Here is a 22,375-nt window from a genome sequence, read left to right on the forward strand (position 1 = left end):
GCAATGTAGTCATGTTACATCATGAATCAGTTCAGTAAACAGGCTTTGAACGGATAGGCATAGATTCTTACATAATTGCAGTTTTGGCAAATGCTATCAAAGAGAAATACAGTTTGTAAGATGGTGGTCAGGAAAGGCCTCTTTAAGTGACATTTAAATTGAGACCAGAGGGGCTAAGCAAGAGAGAGGTAAAAATGGGGGGAGAGAAAACTATGCCAGGTAAAAGGAACCACATGTATAAAGATCCCAAATTGGGTAAATATGTTGGTACTTTCTTTGAAATGAAAGAAGGTCAGGGTGGTTGGAACAAAGCTTAGGCATCAAGTTAGGATAGGCTAAGGCCAGATCCAGTGGGATCTTATAAGCCATGTTAAGGAATCTCGATTTTTACATTTAAAAAATGGGAAGAATATGAAGGATTTTATACCAGGATGTCATCATTTGCATGGAAGCCAGTTAGGAGGCTGTCAGAAGTTTAAGCTAGGGGGGAATCGAGGTGGCTCAGTCAGTTGGGTGTCTAACCCTTGATTCTGGCTCAGGTTGTGATCTCAGGGTCGCAGGACCTGGCTGCATAGCCTGTGGGCTCAGTGGGGAGTCTGCTGGAGATTCTCTATCTCTCCCTCTGCCTCCCCCCAGCTTGTGCACACACTCTCTCTCATTCTCTATAATATAAATATATTTTTTAAAAAGTTTAAGCTAGAGAATAGGAGTATGGTGGCAGTATAAATGGAGAGAAATGGATGGATTTGATAAGTGTTTTTGTAGGTTAAATCAATGGATTGGTTTAGACATGGGAGTGAGTTTAAGAGAAGTGTCAGAGGTGAATCTTAGGTTACTGGCATGAATGTGGATGATGATACTATTTGCAAAAATAAGAACATTGCAGGAAGAATGAGTTTTCCTTTGAAGGAGTCATGAATTCAGTTTTGGCTATGTTTAGTTTGAGATTGCTTTGAGACATTTGAGTGTAGATGATAAATTGGCAGTTGAATGTATGCATCTGAAACTCAGAAGAAAAGTCTGGACCACTAGTGCATAGATGGTATTTGAAACCATGAAAAATGATGTGATTGAAAATAGAGCTGTGCTGGGGCCCCTGGGTGGCTCAGCAGTTGAGTGTCTGCCTTTGGCTCAGGGCATGATCTTGGATCCCGTGTCAGGGGATCCAGCCACACATCAGGCTCCCTGCAGGGAGCCTGCTTCTCCCTCTGCCTGTGTCTCAGCCTCTCTCTGTGTCTCTCATGAATAAATAAATAAAATATTTTTAAAAAAAGAAAATAGAGCTGTGGCATCAGATATGGTAGTACTAGTTCCATGTGCCTGTTTAAGTTAATTAGAAATAAAATTAGAAGTTCACTTCCTTAGTCACACTAGTCACATTTCAAGTACTCATTAGGCACATATGGTTATTGGTTACCATATTGGACAATGCTGATACCAAGTGAGTAAAAGGTTTTAGATTGAATTGTAAGGAACCCTGCTTTTTAAAGGTTAGCTAGAGGAGAAGATACCTTTTGCAAAGGGCATTAAAAAATTAGTGATCAAAGAGAGAGGCAAACTAAACAAGTACAGTATCATAGAAGCTTTCAAGAAGTGGTCAACTATTGATTTCTGCTGATAGGTCTAAGATGACTGAAGAGGATCCATTGGATTTAGCAATTTGGAGGTTATTGGTGACCTTAACAAAGATATTTTAGGGCATCCCAGGTGGCTCAGCGGTTTAGTGCCACCTTCAGCCCAGGGCGTGATCCTGGAGACCTGGGTTCGAGTCTCAGGTTGGGCTCCCTGCATGGAGCCTGCTTCTCCTTCTGCTTGTGTCTCTGCCTCTCTCTCTGCACCTCTCTGTGTCTCTCATGGGTAAATAAATAAAATCTTTTTACAATTTTTAAAAAACAAAGATATTTTAGAAGGGTTGTGGGAGCCAAGTCATGTTGGAATAGATTAACGAGAGAAATGGGAAGTAAGTAGTGACTGTTTTTTTTTTTTTTTTTAAAGTTTTACCGTGGAGGGGTATGTAGAGATGGACTGGAGTTGGAAGGAAATATGGGATCTAGGAAGGTTTTTTTGTTTTTAAATAGGGAAGAATTATTATTTATTTTTTATTTGAGAGAGAGATAGAGAGCGAGTGAACACACAAGTGGGTGGAGGGGCAGAGGGAGAAGGAGAAACAGACCCCCTGTTGAGCAGGGAGCCTGCTGTTGGGCTCAATCCAAGGACCCTGGGATATCATGACCCAAGTTGAAGGCAGCCACTTAACTGACTCAGCCACCTAGGTACCCCTAAAATAGGGAAGATTTAGACCACAATTTAATTTAATGCTAATGGGAAGGAGTCTGTGAAAAGGAGAGGTTAAAGATACTGAAGGGAGGTGTCTAGGGAATGATTACGAGTTTAAGATTCCTGAAAGAATCGGAGGGGTTATAAGTCAAAGAGGTGGTGGCCTTTGATAGAAGGACTCCTCTTCCTTATATCAAAAGGGAAAGGAGAAATTGAGAACAAATACAGGTAGGTTTCCATGTGATGGCTTCCATTTTCTCTGAAGCATGAAGTGAAACAATCCGCTTGGAATGAGAGGATTTGAGAAGAGGGATCCAAAAATTGAGGATAAATGAGGAGATGGGAAATGGTTGTTCCAGATAGTAGTGGGAGACTAGTTGACTGTAGAAACTTAGATGACTTTCTATCATAGAGGGCCCAATTGAGGTTTATAATCAGTTTATAATAATAGGTGTGTGTGTGTGTGTGTGTGTACTCCCTCTGGAGTAAGCTGGATTTCTGAGGGTTGAAAGTTAACCAGGTAGGCACTGTGGAGGAATAGTAGGGTGATAAGGCACTTCTGGGCTTTTGCAGCAGAGTTTAATGATGACATCTGTTTGACAAAATAGGAAGTGAAAGCAGGAGTGAGCAAATGGATACTAAGAAAGTAGAGGGATCAATGGGCTGGAGGTTCCCATATGGGCAAATAAGCTGAAAGTAACAAGTCAGAGTGGGATATTTGGATTAGAGATTTATGAGGTGATGGTGTTTCTGTGATGAAAAGGTTCAGGGTATAACTAAGGGAATCCCTGTAGGGATCGAAGGTCTTGGTGGCTGAGATGGTGGGGCAGGGTCATTGGATGAAGAAGTTTAAGATGTTGACTGTCTTTTCTGGGCGAATTTGGAAGGGACCCAGATTTAAGGCAAGAGTTTGAGTGGAGAGGAAGTCTTATGAGTCAGGTATGGAATCCTGGATTCAGAAGTTTTAGGGAAGATGGTACATGATCTCATGGAAGGAGGGAAGGGAAGAAGCCAGTATAGCCCAATGGGTGAACCTAAAAGGAGAAAGGATTTGTCCTGAGGGAGGAGAAGAGAATGGTCTGGAGATGGCATTAGGACAAATAAGGACACCAGTCTTAAGTTCCATCGGGTGTGAGAGACCATAAACAGCATTCAGGGACCAGCCACTTGACAGGTGGCTCTTTGATTTTCAGTTTGGATGCACATTAGAATCACCTGCGGAGTATTTTAAAAAATTACCAGTACTTGGGCCTCATCCCCTGAGATTTTGCTTTATTGGGCTGGGGTGGGACCCAAATGTCTATTTCCTAAAAATGCCTCTGATAATTCTAATACACTCATAGTTGACAATTACTGAGAGATGCAGGGAATGTTCAGAGAAGTTTGAGGATATAGGAGTGTTTGCTGATCACAAAGAGGCTAGGGGGTTTTGGAAGGAAGAATAATAGAAGGTTGGGTCATGGAGTAATTTGTCCTCTTTCCCACACAGCATGGTGAGAGAACATCCAGTGTTATTTTGTAAGCAATTTCTGGAATTTTCTTTTAAACGAGTCAGTGTATTTTTTATATTTGCTAAAATATATCTTTCAAGGATTGTGGGAGAAAGAGAATATGTGTTCTTGTTTAAGTTTCTATCAGATAGAAACTGATCTTTTCTTTTCTTTTTAATATAAGTTATCTGAGAAAGGGAGGACTACTGGTACCCTGAAGGAGGTTTTCCCTGTATCTTCAAGGCTGTGATAATTGACAGCCTTTATTTATGCCCTTTGTTTTTTTCTTCTCCCTCACTAATTTTCTTATCTGTGATCCACCTGAGTGCCATATTTTTCATATTTTTCTCTATTTTTTATCTTTTCTAATCACTAAATCTGTGAAGGTAGAAACATAAGGAAATGCAAAGGAAGAAGAGAGATTCAGAAGTTGATTTCCACCATAAGAAATTAGGATTTTCATTTCATTTTCTCATCTCTTTGTCATTTCAAGTGTGAGGGAGTCCGGTTCAGCAGTCGCCTATTAAATGCCTTCTGTCTGTGAAGTCTGACAGCATTGTCACCAGTAAAGTCACCAACCATCCTGGTTTGCCTGGGACTTTCCAGTTTTAGCTTTGAAAGTCCCAAGTCCTGAGAAGCCCTTCAGTCCCAGACAACCCTGGGAGATCATCAAAAGTATTGTGTTGGATTACCTGTATGTGCAGCCTGCCTCTTGCTCTTGCTCTCAAAGAGCTTATGGTTTCCAGGGGCATGAGAAAGCAATATAGGTACTAAGTCGGTAAAAAAAAAAAAAAAAGAATGTAAACAAGTATGTAGGTTTCCTGGATCACCATATCCAGATGATTGATACAAATCATAACTAGGGCATCAGAAAAAGGGATACAGTATGTTATATACATAACAAACTAAAGTCCTAGATCGCTTTGCTGCTAATTATACTGTTTTCCAATTGGCTGTGCTTGAACCAGACCACTCCTGATCATAGGTCGTTATATTGCTTTTGTACATTTTTCCAAGACATGCATTTTTTACTTGAGGTAATGAGGTATAGATGCTTCTTTTTAGAATAATTCAAAACAATCCTACCATTCTTTTCTTTTTTAATTAGTTTGTAAATTCAATCGCTTCCATACAGTCTGTACCTAGGAGCAAACCATCTTGTTTTCTTTATTCCCTTTATGCTTCAGATACTCTTACTATGTGATCTGGATTTGAAATGGTAGGAATATCCAGCTAGGAGATGGGAGGATGATGGTTGGGGAATTGCCCTTTTGTTAGAATTTAGTCCCTACATTGACATTGGAGAAAGATATCAGAACATAGGAACACTGATTTTTTTTTAATTTTTTATTTATTTATGATAGTCACAGAGAGAGAGAGAGGCAGAGACATAGGCAGAGGGAGAAGCAGGCTACATGCACCAGGAGCCCGACGTGGGATTCGATCCCAGGTCTCCAGGATCGCGCCCTGGGCCAAAGGCAGGCGCTAAACCGCTGCGCCACCCAGGGATCCCAGGAACACTGATTTTAGTATGTATCATACCACTGTAATTGGGCTGCTCCTTGACACAGTTCATCAGCCCTTTAGATTTTTCTCCCTGTATTGTGTCCTCCACCACCCCCACACCAAATCCCCTGATCCTCTAGACATATTTCCTACATTAGAGATCTTAGAATATTTGTGATCTGGACCTTTTCCTGTTAAACTGATAAGTTGAGAGTATGACCCCAAGAAAGTATGTATTCCATAGATATATGTGTGTGGATTTCACTTCTTTTTAGGTGGCTGCAAAATTCGGATTCAGGGGGACCGGATCAGAGAGCGGTGCTTTGAAATTCCTGATGAGGAACACTGCTTGAAGTTCCTCTCAGAGGTCCTTGCTGCTCAGGAAGGTAACTCAAGACTCAGCAGTTTTCTTTCTGTTCTTTGAGTGGCAGTGAAATGCTGACATGCTGACTCAGAGGCAAGCAGCCATTAACAAAGTACCTTACCCCTTCTGTCTTCGGTGCTGAACTTTCTGCCTTCAGGAATGAACCCAGGATTAGGTTAGGAAACAAGTCTACTCAGCTATAAGGACACTGAGCCATTTTCTAGAATCTTCAGTGTCATGGCATGGACAACTTAATGAAGACTATATGATCCCAGATGATCCCAGAGTTGCCCTCATTTTCTTAGTCTCTTCCTTTATATTCAAGAATGCTGCCTTTGAGGAGTGCTGAGTGAATTTTGGTTATGGTAAATTCCATTCAATGAAGGGCTGTCATGAAAGCAACCCATGTAACATCCCCTGTTTCTGACAATCACTCTTATCTCTCTAGCTCAGTCACAACTTCTTGTTCCAGAGCAAAAGGACTCATCTAGCTGGTACCAGAAATTAGACACTAAGGACAAACCTGTTTTTTCAGGTACTGGAACGATTCTCTTTTGCCTGGTTGCTATGATCATTGAAGAGTAAATAGATTTTATCTAGACAGATAAGATAAAATGGATTAATGTCAATCCCAGACACCTTCTCCTGTTAAGTGGTTTTACTGAGTCCATGCCCACTGACTACTGTTCATTCCTGATCATTTCTGTGGCATGTTAGCTCCTCAGGAGCCTGCTTAGCAGTGTGGTAAAAATTTCAGGCTCCAGGGCCTAACTGCTTGCTAGTTATGTATGACCTTGGTCAATTTACTCAACAATGCTGAGCTTCCATTTCTTTTTTTGTAACTTGGGAAGATTTTTAATAATGCTGGCCTTGTGGGGTCTTTGTGATGATTAAAAGAGATAATGATAAAATCCCTTATTATCAGTCATTATGCTAAGTCTTCAATAAATGTTAGCTGTTAATTCAGATTACAAACTAATGTAACTTGCTATTGTTCTAGTTAATATGTCAAGTCCTTCAGGATATCCTTATGTTTGGTAATGCCATTGAGCAAATAGTGATCAAATAAAACCACTGATCAAAGTAAAGCTCTATCTTGAATAAGTTGAATATTATTTTTATTTTTCCCCCTTTGACTCTGGGTTATGTGTACTTTAGGGCTTCTTGGATTTGAGGATAATTTTTCATCTATGAATTTGGACAAGAAAATTATTTCACAAAATCATCCTACAGCAATTCATCGGGAACCCCCGCCCCCACCCCCTTCAGTGAACAGAATGTAAGTCCTATGTCAAAACATATTTCCCATTTCGGAGACCTTTTTATTATAAGGCAGTTTCACTTTTGAAATTCTCATTTATTTGCTAGGCTTCCACGTGACAAAGAAGGTTCTAACAAGGAACAACCCAAAGTGACCAACACCATGAGAAAGCTCTTTGTACCAAATACCCAGGCTGGGCAGCGGGAGGGTCTCATCAAACATATCCTGGCAAAGCGAGAGAAAGAGTATGTCAACATTCAGACTTTCAGGTTAGTTTCTTTTCTACCAACTGAGGTATGGCAAACAATGGCCATTTGTTATTCAAGGTATTAATTAGCTTATTAAAGAATAAAAGCTTAATAAAAGGAATGGTCAACTAGCTCAAGCCCCTGTCTCTATATTAGTCAATAATATACATATTCAACATAATGCAAATGCTACAATTTCCCTTGGATTTTCTATCTACTAATAATACTGTGTCTACTAATGGTACTAGCCACTCAGAACTAAATCAAGCTCACATGGATTAGAGAATTGTCTCCTAGCACATTCCTTAAGCAAGTGTGTTTATCTTTCTGGTCTGCTGAATTTTTTTTACTAATATTGGAAGATTAATGTCTGCCATTACCACTAGCTTAACTGACTTAGTACAGAAAATTTTACCCAGTCCTCTTGATTGAGAGATCTTAGATTCTTTGTATCATATTTTTCATTTCACCTTTACTTCTTGCATCTTCTGGACCAGGTGTGTGCGGTGTGGCATGGAGCATATTCCGGTGTGCAAAGCAGCAACATTTCTCTTGTTATTTGTGAACAGCATGTACCCTTAGTAGTCTAAGATTCCAGCCCCATCTGCTTGCTATCCCATTATGCCTCATTTGTTCTAATTCAATTGTAATTATATCCCTATGTTAAAACCTGTAGTTCCTTATATTCCCCATGATGCTTATTTTTGTATGTAAACAGTTAAGACAATTATGAGTTTTCCCTTCTGCTTTCCCCCTTAATACTATATCTGCCTCAACAGAATTTCCTACACAGATGTCCTTGTAATCCTTCAGGAAATGAGTTTTTTGATTCAACTATAGCTCCTTATGGAACAGTTATCCACATTAGGTATATTTACAGCATGAAGATACCTTTTTCCCATCTACAAGCTCTCCCTTCAAGTATAAGTTTGGGTGGAACCATCAACTTTGTATTTTTTGAATGGAGACTTGGTCCTTTTTGTGGATTCACCTAATGTAAAATTTAGAGAATAAGCCTACTGCCTTTGTATTCTACATGCAAGTGGTTTTTCTTATGTGCATAGCAAACATTTTGAGAAATTACGTTGGCTTATTGTGAACATACCCTTGTATAAAAGTGATGAGAGAACTTCATTGGTTCATACTTGAGCTTCATTTTCAAATAATTTTTTGGTATTGTGTATTAGATTTTTTGTTGGAACGTGGAATGTGAATGGCCAGTCTCCAGATAGTGAGTTGGAACCTTGGCTGAACTGTGATTCAAATCCTCCTGATATCTACTGCATTGGGTAAAGAATACATCTGGAATTTCCTTTGGCTGTATGTTTGGTATTAGTTTATATGACATTTTGCCCTCCTTTTTTTCTTTTTTATCTATTTGGTAAAAAGCCACTATAAGACTATATGTGAGAATTAACTTGTGGATCAAATTTGTGAGGTAAGAAAGGAATGATACCTGAAATGGTGAAAGGAAACATCTAGTCCTCTCAAAATGCAAAGAAAACTGCATTCTTAATACAAACTGAGACTTGAGGTCAATTCCAACTGTGAATGTTCCTAGGATGTATTAAAAAAGCTCCACTGTTATCACTTGTGGAAGTTTTTTATTTGTTTTTTTGTTTATGTTTTGCATAGTCTGTGCATATGCTTTTTAAAAAGATTTATTTATTTGAGAGATAATGAGAGAGAGTGCCTGAGTAGGGGAAGGGGCAGGGAGGGGGAGAATGTTTGAATTGGCTGTCCACTGAGCAGGGATCCCAGGACCCTGAGATCATGACCTGAGCCAAAATCAAGATTTAGCCTCTCAACTGACTGAACCACCCAGGCGCCTCTCCCCCACTTTTTAAAGATTTATTTTGCATAGCATGTGCATATACTTATAGAAGGTCTTTTAAATAAGACACCTGCTTGTCCTTACTGATTATCTGGGTCAATAGAGCAGTTCTATAAAATTTTATCTCTTTCTCCATTTCCTTTTCACCTAATGTCTCTGAAAATGGGAGGTAGTCAGAGGTAATTATGGGATATGTATAGATCTCACATTTTCTTGTTTTGCTTTTTTGCAGATTCCAAGAGCTAGACTTGAGCACAGAAGCCTTTTTCTACTTTGAATCTGTGAAAGAACAAGAGTGGTCCATGGCTGTGGAGAGGAGTTTGCATTCCAAAGCCAAGTATAAGAAAGTAAGCTGCATTTAATTATCTTTTTAAATAGACACCTAAATAGAACTCACTAGAAGTTATTTTGTTATCTAGAACTTATTCCAAAAGAATGGTTTAATTGACTTCTTCCCTGTGTGTAATACTGCAATAGGCCAGACTAATACTTTGTACCTATTTTCTAGAAAAAAAATTTTTCCTGAGCTTTCTGATCCTATATTTTCATTGCTTAGGTAGCTTTTAGGAGAAAAAAAATTTACTCTCACAATGACAATTAGCTTAAAATAATTACTTGTAACATTAAGAGTTTAAGATTGGAATTGTTCACTGCCATGGTCAGAATGAGATGCTTTACGGAAAAGCAGTTTGAGGCATGTGGGTGCATAGGGTATGCATGCTGTGGAATCAGCAAGAAGTGTTGTAGAATTTAAATGAGTTCTAAAATTTGTTTTAAATCAAAAGTAGGGTTGACTTTAAGGTGAGCCAGTATGCTGGTCTTTAGAAAGCATGTGATAGAAGTTTCCAGAAGAGTTATTTTAATTACATGGCTACCATAGTAAGCCCATTAAAAGCAGTCATCTGAATAATTTTCATCTACTTCTTCTAACAGTGGATATGGGTAATAAAAATCTTGAAGGTGTTACTCTCATAAAGGTCCCTGACTAACACATATTTCAGACATATTTCTGGCTCTAGTTCTCAGACTTAAAATAGTCAAAGTTAAAAAAAGATTGCTATTTTATAAATTTTAATTTCTTGAGAAATTGGAAATCAGAAACTAGGAAGGAAAGGCGAAAGGAGCAAGCTGGGATAGAGGTAGTATATCCTGGTAGGTTTAGATGTGATTAAAATAATGGATCCTAAAGCTGAGTGTAGAACTTGATGTCCCCAAAGACTTTTAACTTCTACTGGTCAGAGTCAGATAAGAGCTTCCCCAGAGAAATTTTATTTACTTTGTATAGGGTCCACTAGGAAATTAGAGAATTTGGACTCAGATTTGAACCTTATTAATATCTTCTTGGTGGAAAATTAGTTGTGGGATTAGATGTGTGGCAAAGAGTGGTATTAACATGAACCTTTTCTAATTCCCTGAAACTCATAGGTTCAACTAGTCCGCCTTGTTGGGATGATGCTTCTCATATTTGCCAGAAAGGACCAGTGGCGATATATTCGTGATGTTGCTACAGAAACAGTTGGCACTGGAATCATGGGGAAAATGGCAAGTTACTTTGGAAATGAGCTTGATTATCATTTATGTCCATGTGAAGTTCAACTGCTAGTTGCATCTTTGTACTAACCATGAATAATTACTCTTGCTAACAGGGAAACAAAGGTGGGGTAGCTGTGAGATTTGTGTTTCACAACACTACCTTTTGCATTGTCAATTCCCACCTGGCTGCCCATGTGGAGGACTTTGAGAGAAGGAATCAAGATTATAAGGACATCTGTGCACGCATGAGTTTTGTGGTCCCAAATCAGACCCTCCCACAGCTGAACATCATGAAACATGAGTGAGTGGTTAACTCTCCTTTGGCCTTTGAATAGTGGGGCTGAGAAGAGATTAAATAGGAAATTATAGAACTGTGAAGAGTGAAGGATTACCATTTAGGGATTGTGGTCACAAAGAGAGGGTTTTGGGGAAATAGCAGATTCCTTGAGGCAGAGAAACCAGATTTGTTATCAGAGGTAAGATAAGTTCTCTTAGTGGGCACCAGAGAGTAATACTGGAGGTAGCTGTCAACTGGAATCGGTTTTATTGTTTTTTATTATAAAATAGAAATGTTCATTGTAAATATAATAAAAGATTATATAAATGTAGAAATCACTCTGCTCTCCCCAGCCAGTCCCTCAAAGGAACCTATTAGTTCACTGTGTATCCTGGAACTATGCTGTCCAACGTAACAGCTAGTAGCCATAGGTGGCTATTGGATACTTGAAAGTAGCTAGTCCAAATTGAGATGTGCTATAAATATAAACTGTGCATTGGATTTCAGAGACTTGGTGGGAAAATTAAAATATCTCAGCTTTTCAATATTGATTACATGTTGAAATGATAATCTGGATATATTGAGTTAAATGAAATTTATCATTAAAGTGATTTTCACTTATTTCTTTAACTTTTTAAATGTACCTACTAAAAAATTTAAAATTACGTTTGTGATGTGCTTTTTATTTCCTTTGAATAGTGCTGTTCTAGACCTTCATAAGCATACAAACACATGCACTTTACTATATAGGACTATATTATCCTATTATTGTGGGTCTCTTTTCAAGCCTGTGCATGTGTGTGTGTACTATATTACATATATTAGTGTATATATTATGTATATACTATATTATATATATCTATATTCTTTTTAGTGGCTGTCATTAAGAATAGGGGCAATGAAGATTTAGACAGTGATGGATCAATAGAATAATATGAAAAGTTCATGGAGAATAGGACTTAATAGGATAGAAGCAGAAATCAGTTGAGGGATGGGTTGGGTGGTAGAAAATGATTAGTTGTCAAGAAATTAATACTTGTAATTGAAATTCTGAGAGTGGTTTGAGATGACAATTAGTAGGAAAACAAAAGATAGTTTAGAATATTAGAATCAGTAGAGTAATTGAGGAAAGAGTATGGAAGGGTAGTAATATTGACCTGTTACCATATTGTCTCAACAATTAGGATCATGTACAATTCTCTTTCATGGTAGCAAAGTCAAGGCCTTGACATTAATAGTCATAAAGTTGCCCTGAAATTCCTTAAATTTGTTTCCTCAGAATTCCAGAAATTTCGTGTTGCAGTTAAAATGAGCAAAGAGACCCAATCAGAACTTGAGATAGCTCACAAGGAGAAACCCTTTTAGTGTAGTAATTTCAGGGTCTTCCCTATGGGGGCTCTCAGGACATCTAGGGGCCTGTTGCTTTGATTGGGAGCCTGAGAATCCTGGGGCAAGCCAGTCTCCTTCCTGCCTGGGACTTGGACTGTGGATCTGGGACAGGGGTAGGGAGATTGGCTATAGTGGAGAGCTGTGGACCTAGTTTGGCTTGCTAGGGTCCTGACTGGGAAGAGCTGTCACTCAGACCACACGGACCTTATTAGAGAGCCTGCAGAATGTCTGGGCTCAAAGAGGCAGAAAATGTTCAGATTCTCTTCCCCTGGAGACCTGGCAGGCAGCCAGACAAAATTTTGGCACTAGTTCAGCAAATAAACTACATGCTTCTTTTAGGCAGTTAACTCCTTGGCTTCTGAATCCCACACATATGCTGTATTTCCCTGTCTTTGTTCTTTATGTATGGAGTGCCTATCTTCCCACCTATTTGGTAATCCCTAGTCTTTCTCATGTGTTGATAGTACTTCCCTCTGAAGGGTAAGTTACAGCTTAAACCCCTTGTCTCAGTGATAAATAAATCCTTATGAATAATCTACCTAGTTCTCTTCTCTCCATTTTCCCTGATTGCCTTTTTATGCTAATTATTGCTACTTTGTTCATGTTTTTCTTGATATTTCAGTGTTGTCATCTGGTTGGGAGATTTGAACTATAGACTTTGCATGCCTGATGCCAATGAAGTGAAGAGTCTTATTAACAAGAATGACCTTCAGAGACTCTTGAAATTTGACCAGGTGAAATTTCGTGTTATAGGTACTTTCCTAGATAGCAGATAAAATTGTTAGGTTTATGAAATATGTGTGTGGGAGCTGTGTCTTACTCTAGGAATAAATGGAAAGGTCTCATTGTCCTGGGAAAACAGTGTGACTGGTGGTGCAGCAGATACACACAAGGTTTGTAGTGCTTTTATTAAGTGCTTGTATAGAAACAGGGGAGATAAAAAGTAAATATAACATTTATTCATTGTCTTTGTCAAGAAGAGGTTCCAGAGATCTATATCCAATAAATTGGATAATGGGTGGGGTTAATTGGAGAATACTTCCTGGAGGAAGTGGGCCTTCAGCTATGTTGATGTGGTTTGGCAGATGGAACAGGGAAAGTTGCTCTGTGATTACTTGGCAGGCTTAGCAGCAGTGTGGATGGAGGTAACAGAGGGAGGCCCTGGGAGGGGATCAGGAAGAACAGAAGAGAAGTTTGGGGCAAATAACACAGACTGTGGCCTAATGGGAACTGATTGAGAAGTTGGGGATATATGGCTTATAGATGTTAAAACCTGTGGGGAAAGCATTGATTAGGTAACATTTATATAAAACTTGATATTCAGGAACCTAGGTTTCTGTAAATTTGCTTTGGAACCTGGCACATGACTTGAATTTTTACTTCAGCTTGTGGATACTAGTTGCTAAAAGTGAATGCTTCTTAAGGGAAGAAAATGTTTCAACTTGATTTTAATGTCTTTAAATCCTTATGTAAGCCTTTTTGACCTTCAGACATGGTAAAAATTTAGGAGTTTTGCACTAGAATGGTTTTTTATAGTGAGCCTTTTTTGGCTGTTTCTTCATATTGAGGTTGGCTGGTGGATTTCTTTTCATTTCTTCTTCTCTCATGCTTCCAAAGGGGGTACAGTTGCAATAAATTCTGAGTTTAGGTAATTTTGGCAAAGTATTTGAGTGAGGATAACTTTCAGAACGATCCGTAATAATTCACTGAATTTGGCTTTTGGAATTATCCATTCAACATTTGTGTTTTTTTTTTTAATTAAAATTGTGCTCGATGGTTTCTGCCCAAATTCAGAGAATGTACAATTATTCATATTTCATTTTTCCATTTTATCCAATGACTATTAGCAATAAAAAATTAGCAGTGTGCTCATAATGAGCATCCTATCTGTGAATGAGTTTAGATGCCTTGGGAATGGCAAGGTTTTAATTCATAAGGTACAGAGATTTTATTTATGTATTCTGACATTTGCAAAAGCTATGGAACTAGATAGTTAGAAATGGCTGGTCAACTTGATTATCACTTGTATTAAGATGGTGTTACCCTGCTTACATGATGCTTCTTTCTATCTCCAGCTAAATATTCAGCGCACACAGAAAAAAGCTTTTGTTGACTTCACTGAAGGTGAAATTAAGTTTATCCCAACTTATAAATATGATTCTAAAACAGACCGATGGGATTCCAGGTAAAGTAGCAAAAACCTCCTCCTGGAGTGGATTCAGGCCTGGTCTTATTTCTTTCCCTCTGTGTTGGTGAAGGGCTAGGAATTTTTTCAGTCATGCTAGGAGACATAAACTTAATGGCTCAGTGCTATTACAGAAGAGTTTTTAATTCATGTGTACTAAAGGTGAGCTTATCTTAAGAAAGTATTACTTATGTGATTACTTATGCTGAAGTTTTATGGACTGCCTGCAATGCCTTATTTCTATCATCTTAATAGACTTACTTAGATTTTTACTTTCCTGATCCCATCCCTATTTCCTTACCAATTATCCTGTTCTGATTGTTTTTTCCAAATTGCTTTGCAACTCTTTAACTCAGAACACCAGAAAGTGATCCAAAAAAGGTTCTTCCAGCACAGTGATTCTCAATCCTAACTACACATTAGAATCTCTTGGACTCTTAAAAAATACTGATGTCTGGGCCCAAACTCTGCAACTGCCAGAGAAAGCTAAGAACCACTCTCTAAGGGTGGGGGGCTTTGATTTCTTAATTACCCCTAGTAAAGCACCCCTGTCAGTATGTTCCTGGTAATGGTCTTGTATCTACTATCTCTTGTTTCCTGTGGTGTCCTAGCTGGTTGAGCCCAGAAGCTTGAAAGAGAAAGAAAATCTCTGGGCATGTTCAACTTCTTTAGACTCGGAGCACTGGGGTGGAGGTGGAGAGGAGTCTGTGTCCCTATGCCTGAGGGAGCTGGTTGGCCAGCAAATGAAAAATGACACTGACATATCTTGTACACTTCACCTTGTTTCTTCCATCACCTGACTTGAGAGTCACTTGAAGAGCTACTGATAAGAACTTATTTGTGTCACCTTCTGGATCAGGTGTACAGGGTATTGCTTATTTTAATAGAATGATGAATAGGCTTTTTACCCTACCTTAGTAATCTATGGGCTGTTATATGTTCAGATTTGCATGCTGCGTAAATGTTAGTTCATCTCTATTTAAAGAAGCTAGACTTGTCATGAAAGTCCAGGTGTAAAGGAGAAATCTCTATTATTATCTCCAGAAATTAAGCCCAGTCTAGGAATATAGGATTGGATTTTTAGATTTTTTAAAAAGATTTATTTATTTATTTATTCATGAGACACACACAAAGAGAGGCAGAGACATAGGCAGAGGGAGAAGCAGGCTCCATACAGGGAGCCTGACATGGGGCTTGATACCAGGTCTCCAGGATCACACCCTGGGCTGAAGGCAGGCACTAAACCGCTGAGCCACCCAGGCTGCCTGGATATTTAGATTATTTATTAGTTGTCTGTTGTGAAATGTCATTGCAGTTCATTGAGCAAAGTGTGCTGAATATAATCCTGACCTTCTGAGGATATTTTAAGAAGGGGCTATTATATTTTCCCTGGGGCAATGTTGTTAAAGATGTAATGCTAATTTTGGGAGCACTGTTTTTTTTTTTTAATTTTTATTTATTTATGATAGGCACACAGTGAGAGAGAGAGAGAGAGAGGCAGAGACACAGGCAGAGGGAGAAGCAGGCTTCATGCACCAGGAGCCCGACGTGGGACTCGATCCCGGGTCTCCAGGATCGCGCCCTGGGCCAAAGGCAGGCGCTAAACCGCTGCGCCACCCAGGGATCCCGGGAGCACTGTTTATTCATTCATTAGATATCTATTCATTGAGCACCTACTTTGCCCAAGATAATGTGCTAGGGGTCGGGAATTCAGTGGCAAACAAGCAGACACAGATCCTTTCTGAATATAGTAGGGAATATTATAGTTGGAATCATTAGGGAAGGAAAAGCATATAAAAGATAGCCTAACCCAGTCTGAATCAGTATGGTAGGTATTACATTCTTGTGTGGTATGTTCCCTTTATACTTCCTTTCTTTATTTGCAGTGGGAAATGTCGGGTTCCAGCCTGGTGTGACCGGATTCTTTGGAGAGGAACAAATGTTAATCAGCTTCATTACCGGAGTCACATGGAACTAAAAACCAGTGACCACAAGCCTGTTAGCGCCCTCTTCCATATTGGGGTAAACACTTGTTTGTTCATTTATTTGTGTGTTAAGTATTCTTAGAACATCATTTAGACTCAGAACAAATCAGTAGTTCACTGAGCCATAAATGTTACCATAACCAAATAATCATTTGCAACGTTGAGAAATGAGAAACCTCCCAAACGCTGTCCATATGGTTCTTAATGTGCTAAGCCTTTTAATGACACAGATGTTTCTCATGTTGCATAATGGCTGGGTGGTAACCTTAGCCTACTAAAGTTGTTATACATAAGGAATAATTAGAAGCTAGGTTTTATTTTTTTATTTTTTATTTTTTTAAAAGATTTTATTTATTCATGAGAGGCACAGAGAGAGAGGCAGAGACATAGGCAGAGGGACAAGCAGACTCCCTGTAGGGAGCCTGAACATGGGATTCAATCCCAGGACTCCAGGATTATAACCTGAGCCAAAGGAAGATGCTCAACCACTGAGCCACCCAGGTGCCCCTAGAAGCTAGGTTTTAAAGAATGAGTAGCCTCTCATCAGATAAATAGTAAGGAGGGGAAGCTCTGGGAGAGAGGTTTCAGGTGGAGGGGTGGGGACAGCAGGAGTAAAGGCATAGAATGATGAACATACAACCAAATCTGTATCTTACCTTAAAAGGCATGCTGTTGGGGTGCCTGGGTGGCTCAGTTGTTGGGCATCTGCCTTTAGCTCAGATCATGATCCCAGGGTCATGGGATTGAGTCTCACATTGGGCTCCCCACAGGGAGCCTGCTTCTTCCTCTGCTTATGTCTCTGCCTCTCTCTTTCTGACTTTCATGAATAAATAATATCTTTAAAAAATAAAAAGGCATGTTGTTAGCTGTAATTTTTTTTTTTAAATTTTTATTTATTTATGATAGTCACAGAGAGAGAGAGAGAGAGCGAGGCAGAAACACAGGCAGAGGGAGAAGCAGGCTCCATGCACCGGGAGCCCGACGTGGGACTCGATCCCGGGTCTCCAGGATCGCGCCCTGGGCCGAAGGCAGGCGCCAAACTGCTGCGCCACCCAGGGATCCCTGTTAGCTGTAATTTTAGTGAACTTTTCCTGTCCTGGAGCATAAGTTTAAAATTTATTTTAAGATTTATTTATTTATTTATCTTAGAGAGAGAGCACGTGCACACATGAGCAGGAGGGGCAGAAGGAGAGGGAGAGAGAATCCCAAGCAGATCTCACACTGAGTGTGTGGAGCTTGATGTGGGGCTCAATCTCAGATCCTGACCAGAACCAAAACCAAGAGTCAGAAACAACCGACTGTGCCACCCAGGCGCCCCCGAGAGTACAAGTTTTAAATTTTTCTTTAACTTTGTTTCATCCTGGGCTGGATTGATGGCCAGTTACTGAATTTTTATGTCTCTGTTGTGAGTAGTTTTTGTTTTCACATTGTATATTCTAGCTACATATTAATAGTATGTTAATAGTATGCAGGTTATGTCTTGGGATCTTGTTGATTTATTACAGCTAGTACAGATTATTTTGTTTTTTTAAATATTTTATTTATTCTTGAGAGACATGAGAGAGAGAGAGAGAGAGAGAGAGAGAGGCAGAGACACAGGCAGAGGGAGAAGCAGGCTCCATGCAGGGAGCCCAACACAGGACTCGATCCTGGGACTCCAGGATTATGCCCTGGGCCGAAGGCAGGCACTAAACTGCTGAACCACCCAGGGATCCCCCATTTAGATTATTTTCTGTAGATTTTCCAGACCAACAGTGATGTAATCTGTCAGAATCTATATAGTGCTTAATAAGGTGGACTTGATAGACTGCTTGCATCCCAGTTCAACCACTTTCTAACTATGTAACCATGGGAAATTTATGTAACAGCCCCGTGCTTCAGTTTCCTCCTCTATAAAATGGGGATGACAATGGTACCACTTATGAGGATTAATGAGGTAAGACATGCAAAGAACGTATTAGGTGTATGTGTTGATTCTTTTGGCTTTTCAGATAGATTATCGCCAATATATCTTGTGCTATTCCTGTCTTAAAGGGGGATGACTTTGGGGTATTTCCTTTATTTACAAAAGTAGGTCTTAGTCTTAGAATACAATCTAAATTTTACCGAGGCAATCATGACTTTTGTCCATTTTGAAATTTTAAAAGAATTGTAAATAATACTGTTTCTCAAATAGTAGCTAGTATGTACCAGAGATAGTGATAGAGAATTTATACACATCTCATTTACTCCTTACAGCAGTGCTTTGGGTTAAATATTTCTCATTTAACAGATGAGCAAATGGAAAACCAATGAGTTTAAATAACTTTACAAGCATTCAACTAGAAGGAGAACTTAGATTCAAATCTTGAATAACTCCCAAGCCTATTGATGTTCTTTCCACCAACTTCATAATGCCTCTATAAGATCCAAAGAACTTATAGGCTAGATAAACCTTTAGATACTAATTTTAGCCCACCTAATTTCTCATTTGTACTGGCGGGCTGCCCTACAGTACATTCTTCATTTGAGTTCTCTTAATCCATTTTTAAAAGGATGTCTTTCCCCAGACACTAACCATTTTGGTTTAATCAGGTATGCTTGGCTTTTTTGTTTGTATTTCTTTTCAGAACCTTGGAATGTTTGTAATATTACATATTAATCTAGAGCTCCTAGCAGGATATTTAAAAATTTTTCATGTTTCCTGTGTATTTTTGTATATCTTTGATAAAGGTCTACCTTTCTAGTTTTTAATACTATTTAAATTCCTTAGGAATTCAAAATTGCTTCTTTAAAATAAAAATGTAAGCAAAATGTACAGATAAGGCTGGAGTTCTTTAATCCCTGTTCTGTCCCCCACTCCCACCTTTGTCCCAAACCCCCACTTCCCAGCCAGGCTGACTACCGTTATGAATTTATGTCTCTCTAGACCAACAGTCCAATAGGAATAGGTCTTCCTGTGATGATGGAAATGTTATAGATCTGTCCTGTCCAGTATAATACTACTAGCTTTAGGTGAATCTTAATCACTTGAAGTGTGGCTAGTGTATCCAAGAGAGCTGAATTTTCTATTTAATTTGAAGTAGTGTAAATTTAAATGTACGTTATGTGGCTTCTGGCTATTATCATGAACAACACAGTTCTAGACTTTTGTGTATGCTTTTCGGTTGCACCATACACATTAGAGTATTGTTCTGTGTTTTGGTGCATATATTATAAATGGTCTCGTACTGTATGTATTGGTCTGCAGCTTGCTTTTTAAAAAAAAAAATTCAGTGGTGTGGCTTGGAGAACTATCCATGTTATTACATAAAGATCTAGCTCATTAAAAAAGATCTAGCTCATTGATCATCTAGCTCATTTTTAAATACTAATTTTGTTGGTAATTTCCTTTTTTAAAGAGTTATATCAGGTAGTGACATTCTATGGTGTTTTTCCCCTTCATTATCCTTGATGTACCATTAAGGAGTGTGATCTTGATAATCCTTGAGAAAAGGCTTTGAGTTTATTGAGTAACCACCCCATATTTTGGTCTCTTGGGCATGCTATGATTAGAGGTTTTAAAAACCACATTATATTTTTACCACCATTGTCATCAGTGACTGTTAAAAAAGAGACCAAATGTTCAATGGCCAATTAACTTTAGAAGACTTTCTGTGGGGTGGCTGAGATTAAGCTGAGATAGTGTTTCCACCCCAGTACTTGATAATGGGATCTGTTGCATTGGTTCTCAGACTTTGGTAGACATAGAAATTGCCTAGAGAGCTTTTAAAAAATGCAGTAGGCCAAGGCATCTGTATTGCCTACTTGAATTAATCCTGTTGTGTACCTGGTATTTTGGATCTTGCACTGGAGGTCCAGATACAACTTCTGGTATTAACTGTGGCAGTGAGCAACTTAGTTGATCTATTTGTATCTTGATATTTTCAACAATCAGAAGAAATCGTTGATAGCTTTGGTAGCTTTACAGGTTCTTGTGAAAAGAAGACACATGTAAAATACTTTATGAAAACACAAGTTGTTGGGCAGCCTGGGTGGCTCAGCGGTTTAGTGCCAGGGCATGATCCTGGAAACCTGGGATCGGGTTCCATGTCGGGCTCCCTGCATGGAGCCTGCTTCTCCCTCTACCTGTGTGTCTCTGCCTCTCTCTCTCTCTCTCTCTCTCTCTCTGCATCTCTCATGAATAAATAAAAAAATCTTAAAAAAAAACGCAAGTTGAAAAAATTTTTTAAATTTTTATTTATTTATTTATTTATTCATGAGAGACGCAGAGAGAGAGAGAGGCAGAGACATAGGCAGAGGGAGAAGCAGGCTCCATGTAGGAAGCCCATTGTGGGACTCGATCCCGGGACTCCGGGATCACTACCTGAGCCACAGGCAGACACTCAACTGCTGAGCCACCCAGGCGTCCCACAAGTTGCAAAATTTTATAAAAATACTTAAAAGTATAAAATTCTTCTTATAACCTAACACTGTAGTATAGACTCTCATGACACTAGTGATTGCTTACTTCTCAGTTCTCCAGGCATTATGGTTTAGATATGTAAAAACCTTTCCAATCTTTGAGATATTTAGCTCACCTTTGATAGTCTTATTTTCCACATTTGATTTACAACCTCTTCTAAATGCATCAGTCCTTTTTTTTTGGCATTGAATTTGTGAAGTTTCCTCTTCACAAAAGAAACTGGGATCTCAATATGTTAAAATGCTATGTTAATTATGTCCCTTTTTTGCATTGATCTGTATGAAGCTTTAATAGTGAAAAAACCACAGCTATATCGGGAAGCTGAAAGTGCTGTTTCAGATGGGAGATGTTTTTGATCTATTAGTTGAAATTATTTGTTTGTCCATTGTCATGCTTTTACTCTAATCTAGGGCATTTTGTATTGGCTGTTTTCTAAAATGGCCACAGGATCTATTTACTAACATGCTTTTATCATTATATAATCTGTGCATTGACATTATGATTTTTGGCATTATGCATAGCAGCTAATAGAATTTAATACTTTAATAATTTTTTCTGCTGTTTCAATGCTTTGTGATCAGTGTTAGAAATGGTACCAGGTATGTTTTGACACTTACTTTGTGCAATGCAGGGAATAATTTTTACCACAATTGTCACATTTCCCCCACCACTAAATAACTTAACATTGGAGCAAGATAATATTCTTCCCAAATATGACTGCCAAGCTAGCACAGAGGTTTAACTTTTCCAGCATGTTACCCAATTAACCTTACCTTTACCATAAAGTGAGTAATGCTGTAATATTTACTTTAATTGATATTTGTTTTAGTGACATTTTAAAAATTGTTAGACTCTTAGAGATTCAGGCTGAGAGCACACAAGACTAAAATAAGGATCTGTTTTCTTTGAGATAAAAGTTATGTATGGAATGATATTTAAGAGTATTTGAGGATGTTATTTACACCACAGTTTATTTTAAATGATTGTTGTAACAACCCATTTTAAATTGTTAGGTAATCTCAAAAAAAGATGAGCTAGGAACATATAAGACTGAAAAAGAGGGTTTGTTTTCTTTCAGGTGAAGGTTGTGGATGAACGGAGGTATCGGAAAGTGTTTGAGGATATTGTACGCATTATGGACAGGATGGAAAATGACTTCCTTCCTTCCTTAGAACTCAGCAGGAGGGAGGTGAGCAAAGATACATGGCTTCCCCATCTACTGGCCATCATGTTTAGTACAGGGGAAATCATGTTTGTTAGAGGAGGCAGCACAGCATAATGGTAAAAACCATGTGTGCTGAAGTCAGACTGCCTCCATTCTGATTCCAGCACTGTCATTTAGTAGATGTGTGATCACAGGTGCATGTCTGACTCTCTCAGAGCCACAGTGTCCTTTTCTGGTTAAAGGGGTGGTTGTGAGGATTACATGAGTTAACGTATGTGAAGCTCTTAAAACAGCTCCTGATACAAAGCCCTCAGATGTTAGCAGCTCTTATTTAATATTTCAGACTTGCTGGTTAATTCATATTTCAGGAACTAGGACTTGGTCATGGGATGAATGTCCTGAACCCTAAGGCTCAGT

At 38.8% G+C, this 22,375-nt stretch overlaps 1 protein-coding gene across 4 annotated transcripts in view; it reads left to right on the plus strand.

Moving 5' to 3' along the window:
• OCRL (OCRL inositol polyphosphate-5-phosphatase) overlaps positions 1-22,375 on the plus strand; it is a 53,393-nt gene that overhangs the window by 13,058 nt on the left and 17,960 nt on the right. For all 4 annotated transcript variants that reach the window (XM_026018105.2, XM_072744519.1, XM_072744518.1 and 1 more), the window contains 12 exons: positions 5,549-5,659; positions 6,086-6,172; positions 6,796-6,916; positions 7,006-7,167; positions 8,334-8,435; positions 9,213-9,327; positions 10,406-10,522; positions 10,627-10,814; positions 12,802-12,913; positions 14,255-14,364; positions 16,251-16,386; positions 21,872-21,982. In XM_026018105.2, coding sequence (XP_025873890.1) covers positions 6,828-6,916; positions 7,006-7,167; positions 8,334-8,435; positions 9,213-9,327; positions 10,406-10,522; positions 10,627-10,814; positions 12,802-12,913; positions 14,255-14,364; positions 16,251-16,386; positions 21,872-21,982 — 1,242 coding nt within the window. In that variant the 5' untranslated portion in view covers positions 5,549-5,659; positions 6,086-6,172; positions 6,796-6,827. The remainder of the gene's footprint in view (positions 1-5,548; positions 5,660-6,085; positions 6,173-6,795; positions 6,917-7,005; positions 7,168-8,333; positions 8,436-9,212; positions 9,328-10,405; positions 10,523-10,626; positions 10,815-12,801; positions 12,914-14,254; positions 14,365-16,250; positions 16,387-21,871; positions 21,983-22,375) is intronic.

The sequence above is a fragment of the Vulpes vulpes genome, chromosome X (genome assembly GCF_048418805.1).
Source record: "Vulpes vulpes isolate BD-2025 chromosome X, VulVul3, whole genome shotgun sequence".
Taxonomy (NCBI): domain Eukaryota; kingdom Metazoa; phylum Chordata; class Mammalia; order Carnivora; family Canidae; genus Vulpes; species Vulpes vulpes.